Source organism: Ciona intestinalis, chromosome 3, assembly GCF_000224145.3.
Source record: "Ciona intestinalis chromosome 3, KH, whole genome shotgun sequence".
Classification (NCBI taxonomy): Eukaryota; Metazoa; Chordata; class Ascidiacea; order Phlebobranchia; family Cionidae; genus Ciona; species Ciona intestinalis.
Genome location: NC_020168.2, coordinates 1,076,382 through 1,095,911, shown reverse-complemented (window position 1 = coordinate 1,095,911; position 19,530 = coordinate 1,076,382). Strand labels below are relative to the sequence as shown.

The window sequence follows — 19,530 nt, the reverse complement described above, 5'->3', positions numbered from 1 at the left end:
TTCTAAGAACGTTATTTAAATATATTACAGGTCTACGGTTTAAGTTTCAATGTTTTAAATATATTTAAACATAATCACTTTTCACATTGCCCTCCAATGGTTTTCTTCCACCTTGTAACGGACGTTCATTGTGTTGCGACGAACACACTTAAGTTAGCCATCGCAACAGCTTTTACAATTCATCTTGCACATGATTTTATAAAGTGTCAGATAAAATACTTTTATTTTAAGTTGCTGTTTAACAGCGGAATCCTAAACAACAACGAACACTTCAACATTAATGTTGTGCGCTCCCTGGCGTTAAGTAGTTTCAATACAACTTCCCACTAAGTGGAGCTAAAGTAACCATCATTGTGAAGTGGTTTGTGCACTTTCCAAAACATAGTCCGATGCGACCGCACAGTGGTTTGTGCACTTGCTTTTAACCCAGTAGTCCTTTATAAGTTATTAAAATTATCAGCCGTTTATTAAACAAACACATTAAAAAACACAGTTTGAATAAACTGTTATTTTTACTCGACCCTATCCCATGGTTAATTGATGGTAGATTTTTACTCAGATATTGAATTTGTATTAGTTAAAGAAAGAAAAACCAACCACAGTTTTATTCTTATGTCAGAGCTGTTGGATTTTAACCGGAACCCGTTGAAATCCACCGGAACGCAGCTCGGAACCTCAATAAATATTTTAGGTTTTCAAGGCGTTCCGGTGGCTGAGCGACACCTTTAACTCCGATTGAAAGTTATTGAATTATTTTGTTATCGGACCTAACTATCATACGTTGTTTTGTTATCGAAACTGACTATCTATACATTACGTATTTTCCTGTCCAGAATTACCGAAGATTGTATACAAGAACGCGTATAAACAAACGACTTCCTGCAAAAGCAAATAAAGCAAATCAAAAGTTTAAACCAACCGAGGCCGTTCCACTTTAACAGAAAATCGGGTCAATTACTTTTATCAAATGTGCTCTACTCCTATTTTAATTCGTATTAGTGAAGTCCTTGTCAGTGTTACTGGTGAATGAAATTCAGCCAACGTTATTGGTATATGTATCAACTGTTTAGTGTTTTGCATTGTTAAATATTATACAAACTTCAACAACTATAAACAATGTTTGTTTACATTACGCTATATCATTAGCCTAACTTCGCGCTGAAACAATAACAAACACACATCCATTAATTTAGTATTAGTTAAACTCATTAACATTAAAGTGGAGGTCTAATTTCAATTTTTTAGCATTTGATAAAATATGCAGGTTAGGCGAAGCGTAATTTTTTGCAATTCTGTAGCTTGGTGTAAACGCTGACGTGCTTCGCTATGTGATTTCGCAAACTCGGCAGTGCGTCTCACTCCTCTCTTTCACGCAATTTCTTCTCTTTCTTTATTTATTTCTCCCGTTGCAGTTTGTGTTGCGAAACTTTGCTTGTTCTCACTCTGAGTCAGTGTTGCAGGGGTTCGGAGCGTGTTGTGTTGTGCTTGTGGATCCATTCTTATAAAACATTTCAACAACTTTTAAGCTGGAAATATGAGTCGCCTAAACGAGGTAGAAATGCAAGATACGTTTCAAATGGAAACTAACAAGTAAGAAAATTAACTTAACGATTCGTAACACTTATACGTTATTTGGTTAATTTGGAGTCGGATTAGTAATAAAATATACAGTTGTCATATTTAAATATATTGTATGTTCCACTGAAATAAACCCACCGTGAAAATATTGTTCGTTGCTAATATCATTTTGTCTTTTTTTGTAGTATTTAATCGAATGTCTCATTATATTTATTTCGTTCGATATATATATATATATTGTATATATGATACCCTTTCAGTAACTACAACAAATTTCACGATCCATGGGTGAGGTCAGGAATGAAAGGACAACGAGACGAAACTTTCATTGCCGACGATGACAATCATATTTATAAAAGGAATGACTCCACACAGGTAAAATGAAATGGGTTTTAACTGTTACAGTTATCCAAAATACGAATTTGCAATATATGGTTTAAACGATGTTGCTTGGGGGAAAATGGGACACCTTTTTATTCTATTTTCTCATGCCATTTGGTGGTAAACGAAGAACATTCAAAGAATTATACAACCGTATTCTCAAGAATTCCATTGACCGTTGCTAATTGTTTAAAAAACGATCAGGAGATTCGGTTAATAAGTGCCAAAGGTGTCACATCTTCCCCCACCGGACTATAAATTGAGTTGTTATCGAATACAACCAGATTAATAACTTGGGTTAATGTTGATCGTAGGTAATTCATTTCACACTGCACTCTATGTTCTGCTGAGTACTCAAGGTTTTATTTATCGCCGAGTATTCGTTTCTCGCACAACCTACTGAGTTCAATAAGCTATAACCTTTGTACCCGAGACAAACAAAGCGACAAAATGCACAAACAGCCCCATACACACGCGTTAAAATTAAATGCCTATAACGTTATCTTCTATATTTCGTATGAGCCTGCTTTCATGTATTTCCTATTTACTTTTACCTGTTTATTTCGATTAATACACAGTTTGATTTCTTATAGCCACTGACAGATAGTCAACGAAAGCTTAGCGTCTACCATCATGAACCAGCACAAGGAACCGCTTCATTCGCCATCAGTGTCTTCAACTTAATGAACGCGATCTTGGGTTCGGGTATCTTGGGTCTCGCATACGCAATGGCTCAACTTGGCATTGTTCTCTTCTTGTAAGTTAGTAACTGTAAGGGATGGTGCGTTTATTGAGAATGGCATATAGTAGGGTGGGGGAAGACGGGACACCTTTAGCACATAATATCCAAATATCTTGGTCGTGTTTTAAACGATTAACAACGGTCTGTATGAGTCGCGGGAATATGGTTTTATTCTTTGAATTCTTTGAATGTTCTTTGTTTACTACTTAAGGGGGCAAGAAAATATGAAAGGTGTCCCATCTTTCCCCACCCTATGTTACATATAGTTCTCCTGAAATTAAAGTAAACATTTAATCGTTTCGGTTATTCGGAGGGAGTTTATTGTATTTTCTGGCATATTGTTGGCTGATATGTCTTTCGAGACATTGTTGGCTGATAAGTTATACTAACGAAATATTGCAGCATATGTTCCATCGCGGTTGCTTTCCTTGCCCTGTACGCAATACACTTACTGCTGATCTTGTGTGAACAAACTGGAGTGAAGGCGTATGAAAAACTTGGATTCAAAGCATTTGGACTACCGGGACGGGTACTGCATATATAAGTCACATATCTGTAACGCCAATTATCAGTTAAACTTTGAAACGTTTCACGCAACATTGTGCTGCCAGTATAACGTGAACTAAGGTTTAATTCTGCCATGAACTAAACAACAAACTCATGTAAAAGTTTAACTTTGTAAAAACTTTATGTAATGATCGACTATTGTACCGAGATTGTAAATCAACTTGTAACGTATTTAACAATGTGTTGTTGACAGATAACTGCTGCTGTTTGCATCCTCATGCAAAACATCGGTGCCATGTGCAGTTATTTATTCATTGTCAAATACGAACTCCCCAACGTACTGATGACCTTTATGGGTTTAACTGAAACTGACGGGTAAGCGAAAATATCGATAAGGACTGGATATGATCTGTAATTCAGCGTAACAACGTTTCGGAAGCTTGATAAATATTTTGAAACTGTCCTTGCTTTATGATCTAAATTAGCTTATAGTCTGTAACCTCTGGACTTACATCCATCGCTGATAACAACAAATTCATTTGCAGTATTTTTATTATGGCAGATATTTCACTGTTGCACTTAACGGCAGAGTTGTGTTGATTTCAGGTCTTGGTATTTAAACGGTGATTATTTGGTTGTGTTGGTCACGTTGTGCATGATTATGCCGTTGGCAACTTTCAAAAATATCGGCTTTCTAGGATACACCAGTGGTTTCTCGATATCGTGCATGTTTTTCTTCACTGGAGTGGTAAGTTACGACGCTGTTGTTCGTACGGCATCTGTTTGTTTAATGCCATGTCAATATTTCTACAAGTCAATTATTAATTCTTCTAGGTTATAGCTAAGAAATTTTCTATTCAATGTCCTTTGTTCGACCCGGCAATATTTGAAAACAGCAATTCGAGTGCATCAGCAAACGAGTCTTATCACGCTGTCACTGATGATATACTGGAAAATATTACGTCAGCAACAGAAGTGGTGTTTCGTAACATAACTGAAATGATGGCACCAACAGAAACCGATCTGTTCCAACAATCCTTGGAAAGCCGAGCAGAACTTCTGTATGAAGACTTTGGTCCCCAAGTGTGTATTGCTCAGCCACTAACATTAACCAGCAGAGTAAGTTCGACCTTCTATTAAAATATTTTCTTCTTTACCAACAAAAAACATACACATTTTTTTATTGCAGTGGGCTTATAGTATTCCTACAATGACGTTTTCATTTGTCTGTCATACAGCTGTGTTACCAATATACGCCGAACTGAAAAGGTAACTTTTAATCTTCTTTTTCCCAAAAAGTATTTATAACTTGAATTCATGTATTATTATAGGCCATCACCTGCTCGAATGCAAAAAGTAGCAAACACGTCGATCAGTTTCTGTTTTATCCTTTACTCTTTGGCTTCACTTTTTGGTTATTTGACTTTCTACAGTAAGTAATCTATATGTTTAAAATCGCCTTCAGTAACCTGTGCAACATATCGAATTGCCACGAACATTATTTTCTGACAATTTCGATTTTAGATTGGATGGAAGCTGAGATGTTGCTAATGTACAGTTATGTTAATGCATCCGATGTAATGACTCTGATTGTTCGACTAACGGTGCTAATTGCTGTGGTGTTGACTGTTCCCTTAACACACTTTCCCGTGAGTATAACTGTACCGTTAACAAAGTTGTTTTTATTAACCAGTTTTATTACAGGCTCGTAAAGCGCTTACCTTTCTAATATTTCCCAATCGAGATTTTTCATGGTGGATCCACATTGGAATTATGACATTTTTGTTATCTTTGATCAATCTACTGGTTATATTTGTACCATCTATCAGAGAAGTTTTTGGAATAATTGGTGAGATTATATCATTATGTTAATGGTATTAAAACACCCCTTTCATAAATTTGTCACGTAGTACAAAGTAAACGCATAAATATTGGATGACGAAATGCAAACATTACCTCATACAAAGTCATTGTAAAGTTTAACAACTTTTAATGTGGCAAAAGGATTACCCAATGATTATTAAACAAACATTGCGAAACATTACCCTTTCAAACACTCTGGTTTACAGCCGTAACAATACTTTTGCTGATATGCCATGGGATAAATGTGCATGCACAACGCTGCTGTTTTTGTCTCATAGTAGAAAAAAAATAGAAAGTTGTTTTATTCACACGTTACTTTTAAATTAAATTAAAGTGCGATGCCTTTGCAGGTGCTACCGCTTCAACGATGCTCGTCTTTATTCTCCCATGTCTCTTCTTCCTTAAGATTGATCCACGGCCCATGAAGTCCGCAAAAAAGATCAGCGCTGCTGTAATGATGGTTGTCGGGCTGTGTTTGATGACGGAAAGCCTTATTGTGATTGTTGTCGGTTACTTTGATTAAGCTGTCTTAGATAATTTCAAGTAGTACAACATTCGTCATTCAAACAATTAACCGCATTGTCACAAAGCGAAATATTAAGTTAACGCGCGAGTATGGCTCTGTCTTCCGCGTATAACGTTAATGATAGAATAACAAATTAAGTGCCTTTATGTCAACAACATTGTTCTTATTTTTGTTTTCTAATAGTTTGCCTATGGTCACATAATGGAATGAACACATTGAAAGATTGTTCAGCCCAACTGGTATAAGTTGAAAACACATCATACCTTATGGTCAATGGGGTTAAGATGGGATACCGTTACACCTGAATCACACATTTCGTGATCGTAGTTTTAACGATGAAAAAAATAGTACGAGAAGAAAGAATTAAAACATGTCCTGTCTTACCCCACTCCGCTATAACTTTAAAAATATTAATTATAAGACATTTATATACATGGTTGTATTATAGATCAGTGTGATAATTTCAAAATAAATACACCTAATTACCGTAAATTTATATCTGTTTAAGAAATGTCTAAAATGAAACTTTTACTTTCGACTGACATATTTTAACTATGTTTACTTCATAAGTATCAACCGGATATGAAGTAAATAATGTTTTAATGGCTTATCTGGTATGAAAAAACGTAAATAGTGTATATCCGACGTATAGTAGCTGAGCCATTAAAAGATTATTTTAAGCTAATAGCTATTTAACATTTTTCTCTTGAAGTTGTCATGTGCAAATTACATATATACAACATATAGAGACAACAGAGTTTGTAAATTCTTGGTAATCACTTTTCCTTTTTTAATGGGAAATAAACAAACAAAACATTGTACTGGTTTTAAATGTAAGAGTAACAGCACGCACTTTAAAAATAAGGAAATAACATCGTTAATTAAACAAGTGTGTAACCGGAATCAACATTATTTTACCGTGTAGACGCTCGTGGCAAAAAGAACAACCGTTCTATTTTCTAATCCAATTCGTTTGGAACAAATAAAATCAACACTCGGCCAAAATTTATTATACGACCCTCCTTGAACACTTGCAGACATGCTGACGTGTACACGTTAAAACTTTAGTTTTCGGTATAAAGTAAGCAGAAACGAGTTGAGTATGTTATTTGAATGAATGAATAAATGTTACTTCTTTTATTTTCGCGTGGCCGGAAAACGACAGTCGTTATAACATGGATGTTCATACACCTCACGCCAGCTTACGAGTTACCGTAAGTATACGTGACTTTGTGGGTGAATATTTTTTTTTTCATTTTTATGTGTAGCTGATAATTTGTGCAATCCATTAGTGACCACTGGGTTGGAGCAGTTACCATTAAGTCTCTTGCCTAAGGAAACATACGCCCACAATGGTAGCAACGACGCGCCTTGAACTCCTTACCTCTTGGTTCGAGGTAGGCGTTCTAACCAACTGTGCTACGGCGCTGGATATTATTATTGCTATACTTGACTGTTATAATATTGTTCTATCGTATTTGATAAACAAAAAACGTAAACCATGTTTTAGGCTAATTGTAACATTTATAGTCAAATCATTTTTGCCGGCTTTAAATCAAAAACCTTACTTTCGTGTAAGGTTTGCGGAAGGTTTCCAACAGAGATGCATTAAATGTGGTCAAGTTTGTCATGATATTTGGTCCTACCTTCAATACCACCCGCCCCAAATTTAACGGGGCCGCCCCAAATATACCTCGCAGATAAACAAACATTTTAAGGCGTATTTTAACCAGTTTAATTTTACAATCAAGCACGCTTTTTTCGGAGTTATGCATTACGTACTTACGTCTATTGTTTATCAGGATTAATTAAAATGTATCTTCGCTGTTTATGTACTTCCACCTTTCTACAACCCTACTAAAGCAGTTAAAAAAGAAATGGGTTTAAAGACGCTACATACTGTTACAAGCATTGTGTTATCAAGACACATATACTGGTATGCTAGACAGTTTATCAATTTTATGCAAGCAGAAAATATCTTAAGACGAACAAATTGCTCGTTAGTGAAAAGGTTATATATGCACTACGTGCACAACAAATATTAGATAAAGATGTATAGGGGCAAACCTCAGCGAACCGTAAATTTCACAACGCGGCATTAACCGCTTGATTTAATGAAACTATTTTCTTTGCTGACGTGAAACGTTGCGTTGTAAGGATATCTGCGTGTGTGTTGTATATGTGAGCGGTGTTGCTCTAGTTTTGTTAGGATTCGGGTGGTACGATTTTTCCATATATATATGGTTAACCAAGCATTAGAGTGCACTGTAAAATGTTTAATAAATGTATGAAAGGGATTTTTCTAGACAATAGAGTTTGTTTGATAATATTTTGTAGCTATATTTTTATGATTGGAAGAGCATTGTAAGTTTGCATTTCACGGATTTTTAAACAGCAATCTGGTTTTGTGGTAGATTAGTAATTATATGATTAAAGGTGAATGATTGTGCAGGAGGGACTTGTAAAGAATGGGTAATCAACAGTTTGTTCTTAGCAAACTGCAAACATGATTTTTTACAATTTAAACAACATTTTCGGCTGCCATTAAACTCGTCTTAGCTATTTTCGTCCACCATCCTCTGTCTCCCCATTCCTATCTACAATCAACAGCGTATACGGCCCCAATTTTTCAAAAATTACATTTTATTGTCAGTGGTCATATGTGGAAGTAAAATTTACATTACCTTACATGTATAAATTATTAAGATTAAGCAAGTTCTTAGGTAATCAACCAGTTGCTCAAGGAGATATGGCGGTGCAAACACTAGCGCTTTCTTATTCGTTTCTCTTTTAGCTTTGATATTAAAATGTTTCTTTAGGTTTTACTGATATGCACTGTATTATTTGTTTCAAAGTCTGGAGGTGATAAAAAAGACGTAAAAACATTCTTTGTCAAGTAATTTGCCTGACTTGCGCAAGGTTAACTATGTACGGTGAATATTAGCGAACTCAAAGAAAAATATTTTGAGACAAAAAAACAATAGCTAAAGGATTACAGAGCGAAAAGCGTTATCGTATTTCAAAATTTTCGTCACTAGAATTCGCCTGCTTAGGGTTGTACTAGCAGGTTTTTCATGTCACAAAACTTATATATATATATGTAAATATGTTACTTATGTATACTATGATTTGGTATAAAATGAGTCCGGGGTTAGGGGTTAGGGTTGTGTTGTGTTAGGTACTTAGCCTGAGCATTTTTGATTTCGGCACATCGCTATAACGTTTCTCTTGCTAACATTAATTTGTTTTTTTGTATAGACCAAGCTACTAGCTCTTAATGACTTTTTCCAATATTCTTTATTTTATAAATCGTAATGCACCAAACAACCTTCTTTGCCAATTCATTTGAAGAAGTGCTTCATAAATTTGACCTATCTAATAACAAATGTCCCTTGTGTGAAGAAAATGAAATTTCCTATAAAACAGATCTAAAGAAGCATTTGAACTATGTACATTTCCGTTACGCAATTTTTCAAAAAGTTGATGGGAAGCAAGGAATTATTTTACCATGCCGGCGAAGCTGCTTTAATCGAATTAGCCTAAAAGAAGTGAAGCGCAGTCATTATCATTGTCCATTTTGTCAACGTTGCTACGGGCGAGGCAATTCATTTAAAGTTCACTTGAAGTCGCAGGAAGGGAGATGCAGCTTGGTGAAAAAGAATGAATCTGAGGGTATGTCAAACCAGGAATTGGAGGTTTGGATTGGCACTGAAGACCAAGACCAACCTGATGACATTTACTTGGCAGATGGCAGTATGTCTGCAGATATGTATAGTGGACATACAGATAATTCAACCTATTCACCAAATAAAACCATGTCAAAGAGTCCTGTACATCATTATGATGCAACACCCAGCTACATGGTTCCATCAAAAAGAAAGAGACATTCTGTAAGCAATGAATTTGAAAGTCATACCAATCTATCTATAGCTGAAAGGAAGTTTGATAACGTCATTGGAACAAACTCAAATGATGCAGACGATTTATTTTTTGCGTCAATTGCTGCAGAAGTTAAGACATTACCTAAAAAGACAAAATCTGATTTAAAGCTAAAAATACTTTCACTTGTAAATGATTCTGTTCAATCTCTTGAAAATAATTTTGAAATTGGAATATCTAGTTAACATAGCATGCGTGATTGCGTGTTTACTTGTGTGGTATTAATGTTATGTTGTGGTTGCATATAAATTCGTTATGTATGTCACTGTCCGTGGTTCTTAATCTTGTGCAACAAACCAAAATAATAACAACAAAAGTGAAGATTTGGTAAACCAACTACATTTAACAAAACTTTATGCTAGCTTACCTACAACACATTAAACTATTGGTCTTCGTATCTGTATTTAAAAAAAACTTCAACATCCATCCAATATTGGCCTGCTAAATGTGAGCAGTAAACCTTTCCGAATTTTATTGTTTTCTTTTTCAATACTTAGGTTACAGGTTTTTCAAACATTCCAAAATGAAGCAAAGTTATTTCTGTTTGGTATTGCTTGCCTGCCTTGCGTTTGTGTGGTCGAAGCAAAACAAGAAGACTTTGGTTTTATATGACAATTCTGATATCAAAACTACTCATTCAATATTCTTCAAATCTTTGTCGGGTAAATAATATGCCTGTTATGGTGATGGAAAGATTCTAAACATGTGCTATTTAAACAGACAGAGGTTTTGATTTAACGTTCAAATCCGCTGATGATGCCAGCTTGGAGTTGATCAAATATGGGGTGCAACTTTATGAAAATCTTATTATATTTTCCCCATCAGTTGAAGGTAAAGATTTTTTATTCACCTAGTTTAATAATCTTAACTAGGGAGCACATTACAGAATTTCGAATCCGTGAGATTCGAATCCTTTTGTATTCGAATTTAATTACGGGATTCGGTATTCTGTTTAATGACGTCATCACACGTCATCTCATATACTATATTAACAACTTTTGAAACTTAATAATTTAAAAAAAAAAAATTTTTTGTGTGTGGGACGTTTTTTCATGGCCTGCTATACGTTTCATGATGCAAAAAACTACCCAATAGTACAATCTTTGATCATTTTAGAGCTCATGATCCAACAAGGCTGCTATAAACTGACTTATGTTTGTAAAATTATTTTTTCCGATAAATATAAAAAGAGTCAAAATTCCAATTGGAAGATCGCATATATGATAAATCGTTTTTTACAGTTGTTAACTTGTTGCCATTGTGGTAAAACATGGCTGAACTAACCATCCGTTACCATGAACCTGGAATTGCAAAATTTAGCGGAGGTTTCAGGAGTCTCGACCCTGTTAATAAAAATATAAATATATATTATATATTATTAATTTAATATTTGGATATCATATAGTTCCCTATTTCTATGTTGCTTAATGCTTATATCTACTGGTAGAAAAGAATTTGAAATTCTAGTTTCTAAAATGTTAATTAAGTTTATTTGTTCTGTAATGTTTTTCCCTAGCTAACGATTACTTGGATTTATCTACAAAATATTTTCCAGTCTAACTGTTTGTTTACACTTACAGTGTTTGTTTGCAGTGTTATCATTAAGTTGAACTTTTCAGATTTTGGTGGTGGCATCAAAGTTTCAACAATCACAGATTTTGTAGATGGTGGAGGTAATGTTTTGGTAGCAGCTGATTCAAGCATCGGTGATCCGATCAGAGAACTTGCTTCTGAATGTGGAGTGGAGTTTGATGAGGTGAGGTCGTTTAGTAATTCCGCATTAGGCTTAGGTTGTTGGGGACTTTATTCAAGGTGTAGAAATGGGATTTTTAATATAAAAGAGGGAAATTTTACTAACAAATTTACATTTGAAATACCACCTTTATTTTTGTTATGATTTCACCAATGCTACGACCCTATTGGAAAAGTAAAATATCTACCCAAAACCCACCGGGCACTGCAGTCTTTACTTCCGGGGTTGTCGGTTGCATTAGGAATGAATAGATTTTGTATCACCAATAAATTTAAGTTTGTCATCCCTCATCATTATAATATGTTTGGAGTTTGGTAATATAACAATGATGTTAATACAGGAGCGAACCAAAGTTATCGATCATCATAACTTTGATGAAAGTGATAGAGGATCGCATACAAAACTTGTTGTTGATCCGAGCAACCTCATTAAATCTGAAAACATTGTGGGGAAACCAAAATCACCAATCTTATTTAATGGAATCGGGTATGTATTCTTAATTTTTTATATTTGGATAAGCTTCTGGTCTGGTACCATGGCTTGGGGATATCGATACTTATCAGGGTATGTGTCCTTGAGCAAGATACTTAAAGGACATTGCTGCAACCCAGTGAGCTTTGATGGGTTGTACAAATTGTAAGCCATATCAAAGTTAAAATCATTAACAAAGTTAAGGTGTGGTAACTCGTAAGCGCACAAGGATAAAGATGGTGTGTAATAAGTGTATGATTGGGCTACAATGTCGCAAAGTTGAGGACGAAAGGACCAATTTCGACCAAATCTGGCTTAATCTTCATATCCTTGACAAACACCTCACCCACAAAGAATATAGCTAAAGTTATGAAAAGAATATATATAATATATATTATATATATATATTTTCCAATTCCCAATATACTGTGTTTTATTTTTTTACTTATCCATTATATTTTTATTGAAATACTTTTAAGTTTAATGAACAAAAGGCAGATAACCAAACCTGTTTTTTTACATCCTAATATACATTAAATGAATACTTATGAAAAAATTGGTCTTACTCTTTAACGCCAATATTAAGATCTTAAGATTAGTCAAGAGTTGATGTGCCAATATTGAAACGTTATAACTTTCAGGATGGTACTTGATCAGGAAAACCCACTTGTTCTACCAATAATGAAAGGTTCAGCAACTTGCTACTCCTACTTTACTGATGACAAAATTGAACAATATCCTCTTGGAGTTGGTACAAACACTGTGTTAGTTGCAGGATTACAGGTATATTATCAAACTGTTGAAAGTTACTCACATCACTATGGATTTAAACAAATATGTTTAGGCTCGCAACAATGCACGTCTTGTATTTGCTGGTTCACTTCAAATGTTCAGTGATGATTATTTGACTTCTGGAGTTAAACAGGATTCACCCGGTTCAAAGGCGTAAGTCAAAAATGTTAGGCAGAATATTTGTTTGCTTACATGTGATTTATTTCAGGTTTGCAAAATCTGGCAATGCTGACTTTGTAATCACCCTTTCTAAGTGGGTGTTTTCAGAAAGTGGTGTGTTACGAGTTGGAAAGATTAATCATCATAAATTGGGAGAGAAAGTCGCACCTGATGCTTACACCATCACAGATATGGTGGTATGTTGAAACTTATTTGTGGTAATTTTTATGATTATTGTTTAAAAACCTGTTCATACAGCACTTCAGCATTGTAATCGAAGAACGTACTATTGATGGAAAATGGAAGCCGTTCAAGGGTGATGATGTCCAGATGGAATTTGTTAGGATTGATCCGTTTGTGAGATTACCCATCAAACTCAATCCAAAACTTGGAGCTTTTACCATTGATTTTAAACTACCCGATGTGTATGGTGTTTTCCAATTTAAAATTGATTACTCCAGATTAGGATACACATTTTTAAAGAGTGCCACTCAAGTTTCTGTTCGCCCATTGCAGCACACTCAGTATGAGAGATTTATATCATCTGCATACCCATATTATGCCAGTGCATTCAGCATGATGCTTGGTGTTGTTATCTTCTCTGTGTTCTTCCTTTACCATGATGATGCAAAGAAAGTCAAATCTGAATAAATGGCATAAAATATATTTAAGAATTTTCAAAGGAAAAGTCCTTTTTATAAATATTTTTGGACTTGCGGGTATTGGTTGAAACTAATGTAGGAACAAAATTGTCACTCTTGTTTCACATGTTTAGGAAGTTTACTTCTGTGATATGATGTGAACTCTTTCTTGTAATTTCCTGTGTTTGTAGATCTCTTTACTACTTCGAAGCAATACAAATTGTGGCAACGTCTTTTTGCTTTTTCAGTGAAAATCAAATTAAAACTGAAAAATCTTAGTTTTAAGTCTACTTGGTTGTTCAGTGGTATTGTTTGAACCTTCTATAAGGAAACCTGGCACACCTAAATGTGGCCTGGAGTTTAATAGATGGATTCAAGGCTCATTGTGTATCACTTTTCCTATGGGAAGTCCCGTATGCATTGTTGCACATTCCAAGTAATACCTTTAGATCAATTTTTTGTTGGTATGCCTCTCTAGCAGTTTATAAAAATAAAATTGACCAGTCACATTAACTAAATTTAAATGTATTATTAATTTAACACAAATATAGCAACAAAACATTTTAACACTGATAGATTCAAACAATAAAACTGGGCAACATAACAATCAATATATATTAGTACATGTTAATATTCAATCATAAAATCAAAGTTCATTTTTTCTTTATAAATTTTTTTTTATACAACTTATCTATATGAAGTAGCATGTACAACTTTAATATAAATATATATTAAGGTTTATAAACATATATTGTTAACAATATTAAAATTATAAATAAAATATATTATAAATATTAACAATTATAAATATCCTTCAATTGTTACCAGCTTCAGCAGAGATAGAACATCGACTGTAAAGTAAAATTCTTGGTTATTCGTTTTTAGTTAAAGTAGTTAATGATATGTAAATACAATAAAACTGACATAGAGTAAGCATCAATTCACGGGGTAATAGGGCAACTCAAGCCTAAATCCCAGATACCCTGACTAGTATTAGCGTAAGATCACAGACCTTTATCTATATAGAATACGATCACTAGTCCTCTTATATGTTAACATTTTACCAGGTACAAACAGTTTGGCATTTAAAACAAATAGATTACCCAAGAATGCTTGGTTTGTGAAGCTTAACAGAAAGCATGGAAGGTTTCAAAAGTATATAGATAAATATATATATATTATATATAATTAACTTACATTGCTTCAACCTTTCCCTTCAGTTTTTGTTGATTTGCATCTTCACCGTAACAAGAAGGATTGTCAAAGAAGTAAACTCTCTTATTAAAACTACAATTTGTTAAATCATTTTCACCATTTTTCTAAAGGAAATAAATAACAAAAATACATGAATAAGCATAAGCAAAATAGCACAGCTGTAATGGAGTTGCGCATCACTAATGACAATTCAAAAATACAATTGGAAGACTGTGCATAGAACAAACATACGTAAGTCATTACTTGATTTTGGAAAAGTCATCCAAGGTACAAAAGAACACAAAGTCATGCTTTATAGCGGTCAGACCTAATGATTGAAGTTCTTGTACACCATTAATTGACAAATGTGTTATATGAACATTGTGCATTAAATGTATGTAACATCTCAGAAACTACTTTTATTATCTACTACCAAAAGAATAAGAACAACTGTACTCAAGATTGAGTGCGCATAGCATACACATACCATATAATACTGCAGACTTACCGCTAAAGCGTCAACTTTTTGAACACGAAAGAAAAATATGGATAATGAAGTTGGCAGCAATTCCCAAACAAACAGCACAACACCAAATAAAATATATGAGCTGTCACGGAGGTTTACTAGATCTGCCTGAAAACAAGGATTATTATATAAAAAAATTATTATTACCATTTGATTCAACTATATATACTTATTAGTACTTTAATAAAAACTAATCTAACTTTGACACAATCATTCAAAATTAATAAAAAAAAGAGTGGTTCTATTAAGTAATCAGTGTCTGATTCGGTGATGTCTAGCAAATAATGGGTAAAGGAAACCTGATTTCACTACTAACTATCAAGCCTAAGTTTAAGATACCATTATTAACTGGCTGTTTGTTTTTATTCTGAAAATTAAATTATGATAAAATGTGGTAATTTGAGGTGTACTGTGCAAAAATACTTAAAACACCTAATTATAGCTTTAAAATTTATATAAGGTACACCTAACTTTAAATACTACCAGTACCTGGTCCGACACATTGTACCAATCAAAGTTGAATGAAGATAATTCTGAGCATCTTAAAGGGCTGATTGCAAGAAGGTTGTAAACCGCACGAGATGAATAAAGCAACACAATGATTATTCCCACAGATGTAGCTTGACATACTGTTGTGCCCTGTTTATTAATATAAAATGCTACTCTGTCTAGTCCTAAAAACGGTGTGAATATAATTGTTACAAAATAGTGAACATTTGTACCTTAGCTTCAAGAAGAATATTCGCAGAACAAGTTTTTGATATTTTAAAAATGCTAAATGCCAAAGAAAAGGCACACGCCACGAATAACAAGTCATTCACAAAAACTCGTGTAATAACAATCCCTCGTATTAGAATCAAATTTGGTGTATGCACATCCTGTTAGAAGTAAATTATACTGTCAAAATATTACATCACTGGTTCACTGTTATCTAAAAACAATAGCAGTTGTTCGGCAGAGAAGAAAACTTGAAAAAGGAGATCAAAACATTGATCAAATTTTTATTGTCAACATTCTGGATTACATTAATATATATATACACTAACATTATATATATACATTATAAAAGCTGGGCTATGTGTAAGATTAGCCCATTTATATCTGTTACCATACCATGTATGATGTACAATACAATAAGATTTTACAAATTTTATACAACCAAATATATCCCTAACTAATTGTAACTGACAAACTGAGCACAAATTGTAAGATTTTGAATCAATATTTAGATGTTTTAAATATTGTAACAAACATGCATACAGTGATTTTATGCAAATAATCATAATTACCTCGTTGCTAACAATTACAGCACAAGTGATATTCATACCAAGAAATAGAAATGAAGCTGCAAAACTTGATATTCTTAATGGTATTCTAAAAATAAAACATTTATTCGGTAAATGTTAAAGTTTAATATCCTATTCAGATAGTCTTAATAATATCGCAAATATATATATATATATATATTTATTAAACTGTCTTTGTTTTGTTCATTCTAGATTTAACACACCATGTGTCTAAAAGAACAGCAACTTACATTTCTTAATACATCAATGAACTAAAAGAGTTTAATTTTAAAGAATAACATATGAAGGCAAATGTAGTTTGGGTATACATAGCAAACAGGAGACTTTTAGCATACATTTGCTCATTTGAATATGCGAAAAATTGTAACCATGGTTTAAAACTTACATGTATTTGTTTGGGTGGGCAGCATATTTCGACATTGACTTAAACATCACCTGAATATTTTAAGAATTATTTTTTATTTAGTCCAATAATTTGATTTAAAACTAAAACCTAATTCAATAATTATAAACTAATTCTAGAATAAATTCATTTGAGTAAAAATTATTAAGTTTTTGCAACAAATGTCAATTTTTTCATAAACATCAACTAATTTTTAAACTTTGTTCTAACGTAAGTATGTATATTAAATCTGAATAAGCTTACCTGTGAAAAGTACAGATTTAATAAGCATAAGGTGAAAAACTGCAAACATACAGGAAAGCAATACAATAGCCAATACATCGGTCCTGAAAGTTCATTTGCTTCAATCGTATTTTTAAAGTAGAACGAAAACAAAGTTGCTCGAAGTGCACTCCATATAAGGCATAGAAATAAAAAGACACTTTGAAAGCTAATTCGTTTGTAGTTAAACAGCAATATCAGCCACAATTGAATGTACACACACACAAATACACAGCAATAGAGCAGCAGGTAGCAAACGGTGAGACTGAGTGTAACATTGCTGGATACTGAAGGTGTGAATGAAGCTGGTGAGCTGTTCCCTAATCTTCCAATTGGATAACTTGAATTGTGACAAGAGGCCATTTTAAGGTGACAAATTAGACTCTAAAGATAAATAGACATCGGGTTATGACTCATGGCTTATGCATACAATGTTAAATAGTTAATTATACTTAATAAAAATGGCTGTTTGCCCTGCTATATCAACAACACTTCTTTGAAGTTACATGCAGCTAAACTGAGAAGCCTAACAATTTGTTGTTTTATTTTATTTTAACTTCCTTTCCCCAATCTCTAATCTCTAAAAAAAATGTTAAGGATATATAAATAAATTTAGCGTTTAGAAGGAATATAATGGCACTGGTTCCTTTAATTAGTTCGTTCGTGGATATAGCAGACATCAAGACATACACTAATTAAACCAGTCGAACCTTTAGCCGCAAGTAGATGTTACGGCACTAGTAATAAATTCTCTGGTACGGTACAGATAAAGCTGGTGGGAGGTGTTGCAGGTTACTAATAGTTAGGTAGGAGGTAATAGAAGTTATAGTGGCAATCGAAGTTTAGGGTTGAAAGTTATTTACTGGTTAGTGGTTGTTAGGTTTAGCATATAACGCAGCCAGGAAGGACTGTCCACTGGCACCCATATTAAAATAGATAAGCAAACTCATTATTATTTAATCTTAGTATTACGAACGGCAGATACTAAAACGTGTAAACTCAGGCATATTTTTTTTTAAATTTAACTCCTGGGCATGTTCTGTTGTATTATGCCTGAGAGTTAATGCATAACAGAATATGCCTGAGAGTTGAATATAAAAAATTATGCCTCAGCTTTCATGTTTTAGTATTAACTACTACAAATCAAACGCTTCATTTGAACCATTAATTCATCTTACTGCAGCAAAAACAACAACAAAACAAAGTATGACGTCACTAAGAAAAGAGCGCTGAATAACAAGAGAGCCAGAAATTAAATAAACAGGCACGTTTTATTAGAAAATGACAAAGTCTGAAATGCCGAAGCAACGAAGAAAGCTTCTATCTTACTCCGTTAAAAAAATATGTGTAATACACATCTTACTCATATTCCTTATCAGAGAATATGAACTATATGTGCAATATTGGAGATTAGTTGCCCTACGCCGTGGCAAAATGGTTAACGCGCCTGCTTCTAATCCAGAAGTAATGGCCAATGGGGTCAAGGCTCTTCGCTGCTGTTGTGGGCGTGTGCGCTAAGTAGGTGTTCCGTACGAGCTTTCGGACGGATTAAACAACCGGACATATATAGTAGGGTGGTGGAAGATTGGAAATCTTTAGCACATAATACTCGAACGCTCTGATCGTGTTTTAAACAATTACGAGCATCCTGTGGGAATTAGCAAACGGTTTAATAATTTTTCGAATGTTCTTTGTTTACTACCAAATGGGACAAGAAAATAATGAAAAGGTGTCCCATCTTTCCCCACCCAATACTACACCTATATAGCATTGAGGCACGGAGAAGAATGTTAGATTTTCAAAGTGTATACAGTATTTTTTCGTTGTATTTACGTATAGTCATATTAATGGATTCACTTATTATTCAAAATTAACAATGATTTTAAACTGTGGCGTCTTACCCTGTGTTTCCGAGTTTTTAAAATTACACCTGATGTGCGAATCGCGAAATAAGTCATCGCGTGTTTTATTATATTTTTTGAACTGTTGTCAATTAAAAAAAGGAATGCTAGTAGCCTGTCAATTCGCGGTATCACCCAATAACCGTCATGTACGCCCTATATTTTGAATTTAAAAATGTTGGGCAATATGTTCTCAAGTGTTCCATCTTCCCCCACTCCACTGTATAGAATTTAGAAATATTGGGCAATATGTGCTTAAGGGTTCCGTCTTTACATAGACAAACTGAATTTATTTCTGATGGATGCATGTGATTCACATGTATCGATTATTCAACCTTAGGGCATCATCTTGTTCATTCATTATTTTCCAACACACGCTCATCTGTAAATCATGCAAGTGTTAACACAATGGTAAAATGCAGAGCTTTCTATACATAAAAAAACTTTTCATTTAAAGTGCAGTATTGTAATAAGTGACTATTTTTCCGCCGCCATGGCTCAGTAGTTAAAGGAGCTGCAGCAATTGTGGTTGTGCCATTGGGCAGGACACATACCGACAATTGCATCAACCTAGTGACCGACTTTT

General features: G+C 33.9%; 4 protein-coding genes across 4 annotated transcripts; 3 read left to right on the top strand and 1 right to left on the bottom strand.

Moving 5' to 3' along the window:
* The first annotated feature begins 1,265 nt into the window (after positions 1-1,265).
* Positions 1,266-6,089, top strand: LOC100180929 (sodium-coupled neutral amino acid transporter 2). Its single transcript, XM_002124170.4, has 12 exons — positions 1,266-1,590; positions 1,839-1,953; positions 2,553-2,716; positions 3,104-3,230; positions 3,462-3,583; positions 3,815-3,956; positions 4,043-4,327; positions 4,398-4,477; positions 4,540-4,640; positions 4,733-4,857; positions 4,913-5,057; positions 5,422-6,089. The coding sequence occupies exons 1-12, from the start codon at positions 1,535-1,537 to the stop codon at positions 5,592-5,594; spliced, it is 1,635 nt and encodes a 544-aa protein (XP_002124206.1). The 5' UTR covers positions 1,266-1,534; the 3' UTR covers positions 5,595-6,089.
* Positions 6,090-8,861: 2,772 nt separating this feature from the next.
* On the top strand, positions 8,862-10,032 carry LOC100176248. Its single transcript, XM_002124889.4, has one exon. The coding sequence runs from the start codon at positions 8,912-8,914 to the stop codon at positions 9,719-9,721; it is 810 nt and encodes a 269-aa protein (XP_002124925.1). The 5' UTR covers positions 8,862-8,911; the 3' UTR covers positions 9,722-10,032.
* Positions 8,909-13,585, top strand: LOC100178567 (dolichyl-diphosphooligosaccharide--protein glycosyltransferase 48 kDa subunit). The gene is made up of 8 exons (XM_002124533.5): positions 8,909-10,198; positions 10,257-10,367; positions 11,156-11,292; positions 11,630-11,775; positions 12,402-12,543; positions 12,605-12,705; positions 12,761-12,908; positions 12,970-13,585. Exons 1-8 carry the CDS (start codon positions 10,060-10,062, stop codon positions 13,360-13,362), a joined length of 1,317 nt encoding a protein of 438 aa, XP_002124569.1. The 5' UTR covers positions 8,909-10,059; the 3' UTR covers positions 13,363-13,585.
* A 276-nt stretch (positions 13,586-13,861) lies between these two features.
* On the bottom strand, positions 13,862-18,214 carry LOC100186466 (integral membrane protein GPR137B-like). The gene is made up of 9 exons (XM_002125073.5): positions 17,754-18,214; positions 17,026-17,427; positions 16,765-16,814; positions 16,362-16,446; positions 15,795-15,950; positions 15,562-15,711; positions 15,055-15,180; positions 14,550-14,671; positions 13,862-14,203 (listed from the first exon to the last, which is right to left on the bottom strand). The coding sequence occupies exons 2-9, from the start codon at positions 17,404-17,406 to the stop codon at positions 14,167-14,169; spliced, it is 1,107 nt and encodes a 368-aa protein (XP_002125109.1). The 5' UTR covers positions 17,407-17,427; positions 17,754-18,214; the 3' UTR covers positions 13,862-14,166.
* Positions 18,215-19,530: the final 1,316 nt, after the last annotated feature.

Bases quoted from the DNA above. Each gene is read 5' to 3' on its own strand.
- LOC100180929 (XM_002124170.4), top strand. From the start codon at position 1,535: ATGAGTCGCCTAAACGAGGTAGAAATGCAAGATACGTTTCAAATGGAA. The intron at 2,717-3,103 runs GTAAGTTAGTAA...GAAATATTGCAG, and splicing joins CTTGGCATTGTTCTCTTCTT to CATATGTTCCATCGCGGTTG. The intron at 4,328-4,397 runs GTAAGTTCGACC...TTTTTATTGCAG, and splicing joins CACTAACATTAACCAGCAGA to TGGGCTTATAGTATTCCTAC.
- LOC100176248 (XM_002124889.4), top strand. From the start codon at position 8,912: ATGCACCAAACAACCTTCTTTGCCAATTCATTTGAAGAAGTGCTTCAT.
- LOC100178567 (XM_002124533.5), top strand. From the start codon at position 10,060: ATGAAGCAAAGTTATTTCTGTTTGGTATTGCTTGCCTGCCTTGCGTTT. The intron at 10,199-10,256 runs GTAAATAATATG...CTATTTAAACAG, and splicing joins ATTCTTCAAATCTTTGTCGG to ACAGAGGTTTTGATTTAACG. The intron at 10,368-11,155 runs GTAAAGATTTTT...TGAACTTTTCAG, and splicing joins ATTTTCCCCATCAGTTGAAG to ATTTTGGTGGTGGCATCAAA.
- LOC100186466 (XM_002125073.5), bottom strand. From the start codon at position 17,406: ATGGCCTCTTGTCACAATTCAAGTTATCCAATTGGAAGATTAGGGAAC. The intron at 16,815-17,025 runs GTAAGCTTATTC...TAAAATATTCAG, and splicing joins TAAATCTGTACTTTTCACAG to GTGATGTTTAAGTCAATGTC. The intron at 14,204-14,549 runs GTAAGTTAATTA...TTTACTTTACAG, and splicing joins AAGGGAAAGGTTGAAGCAAT to TCGATGTTCTATCTCTGCTG.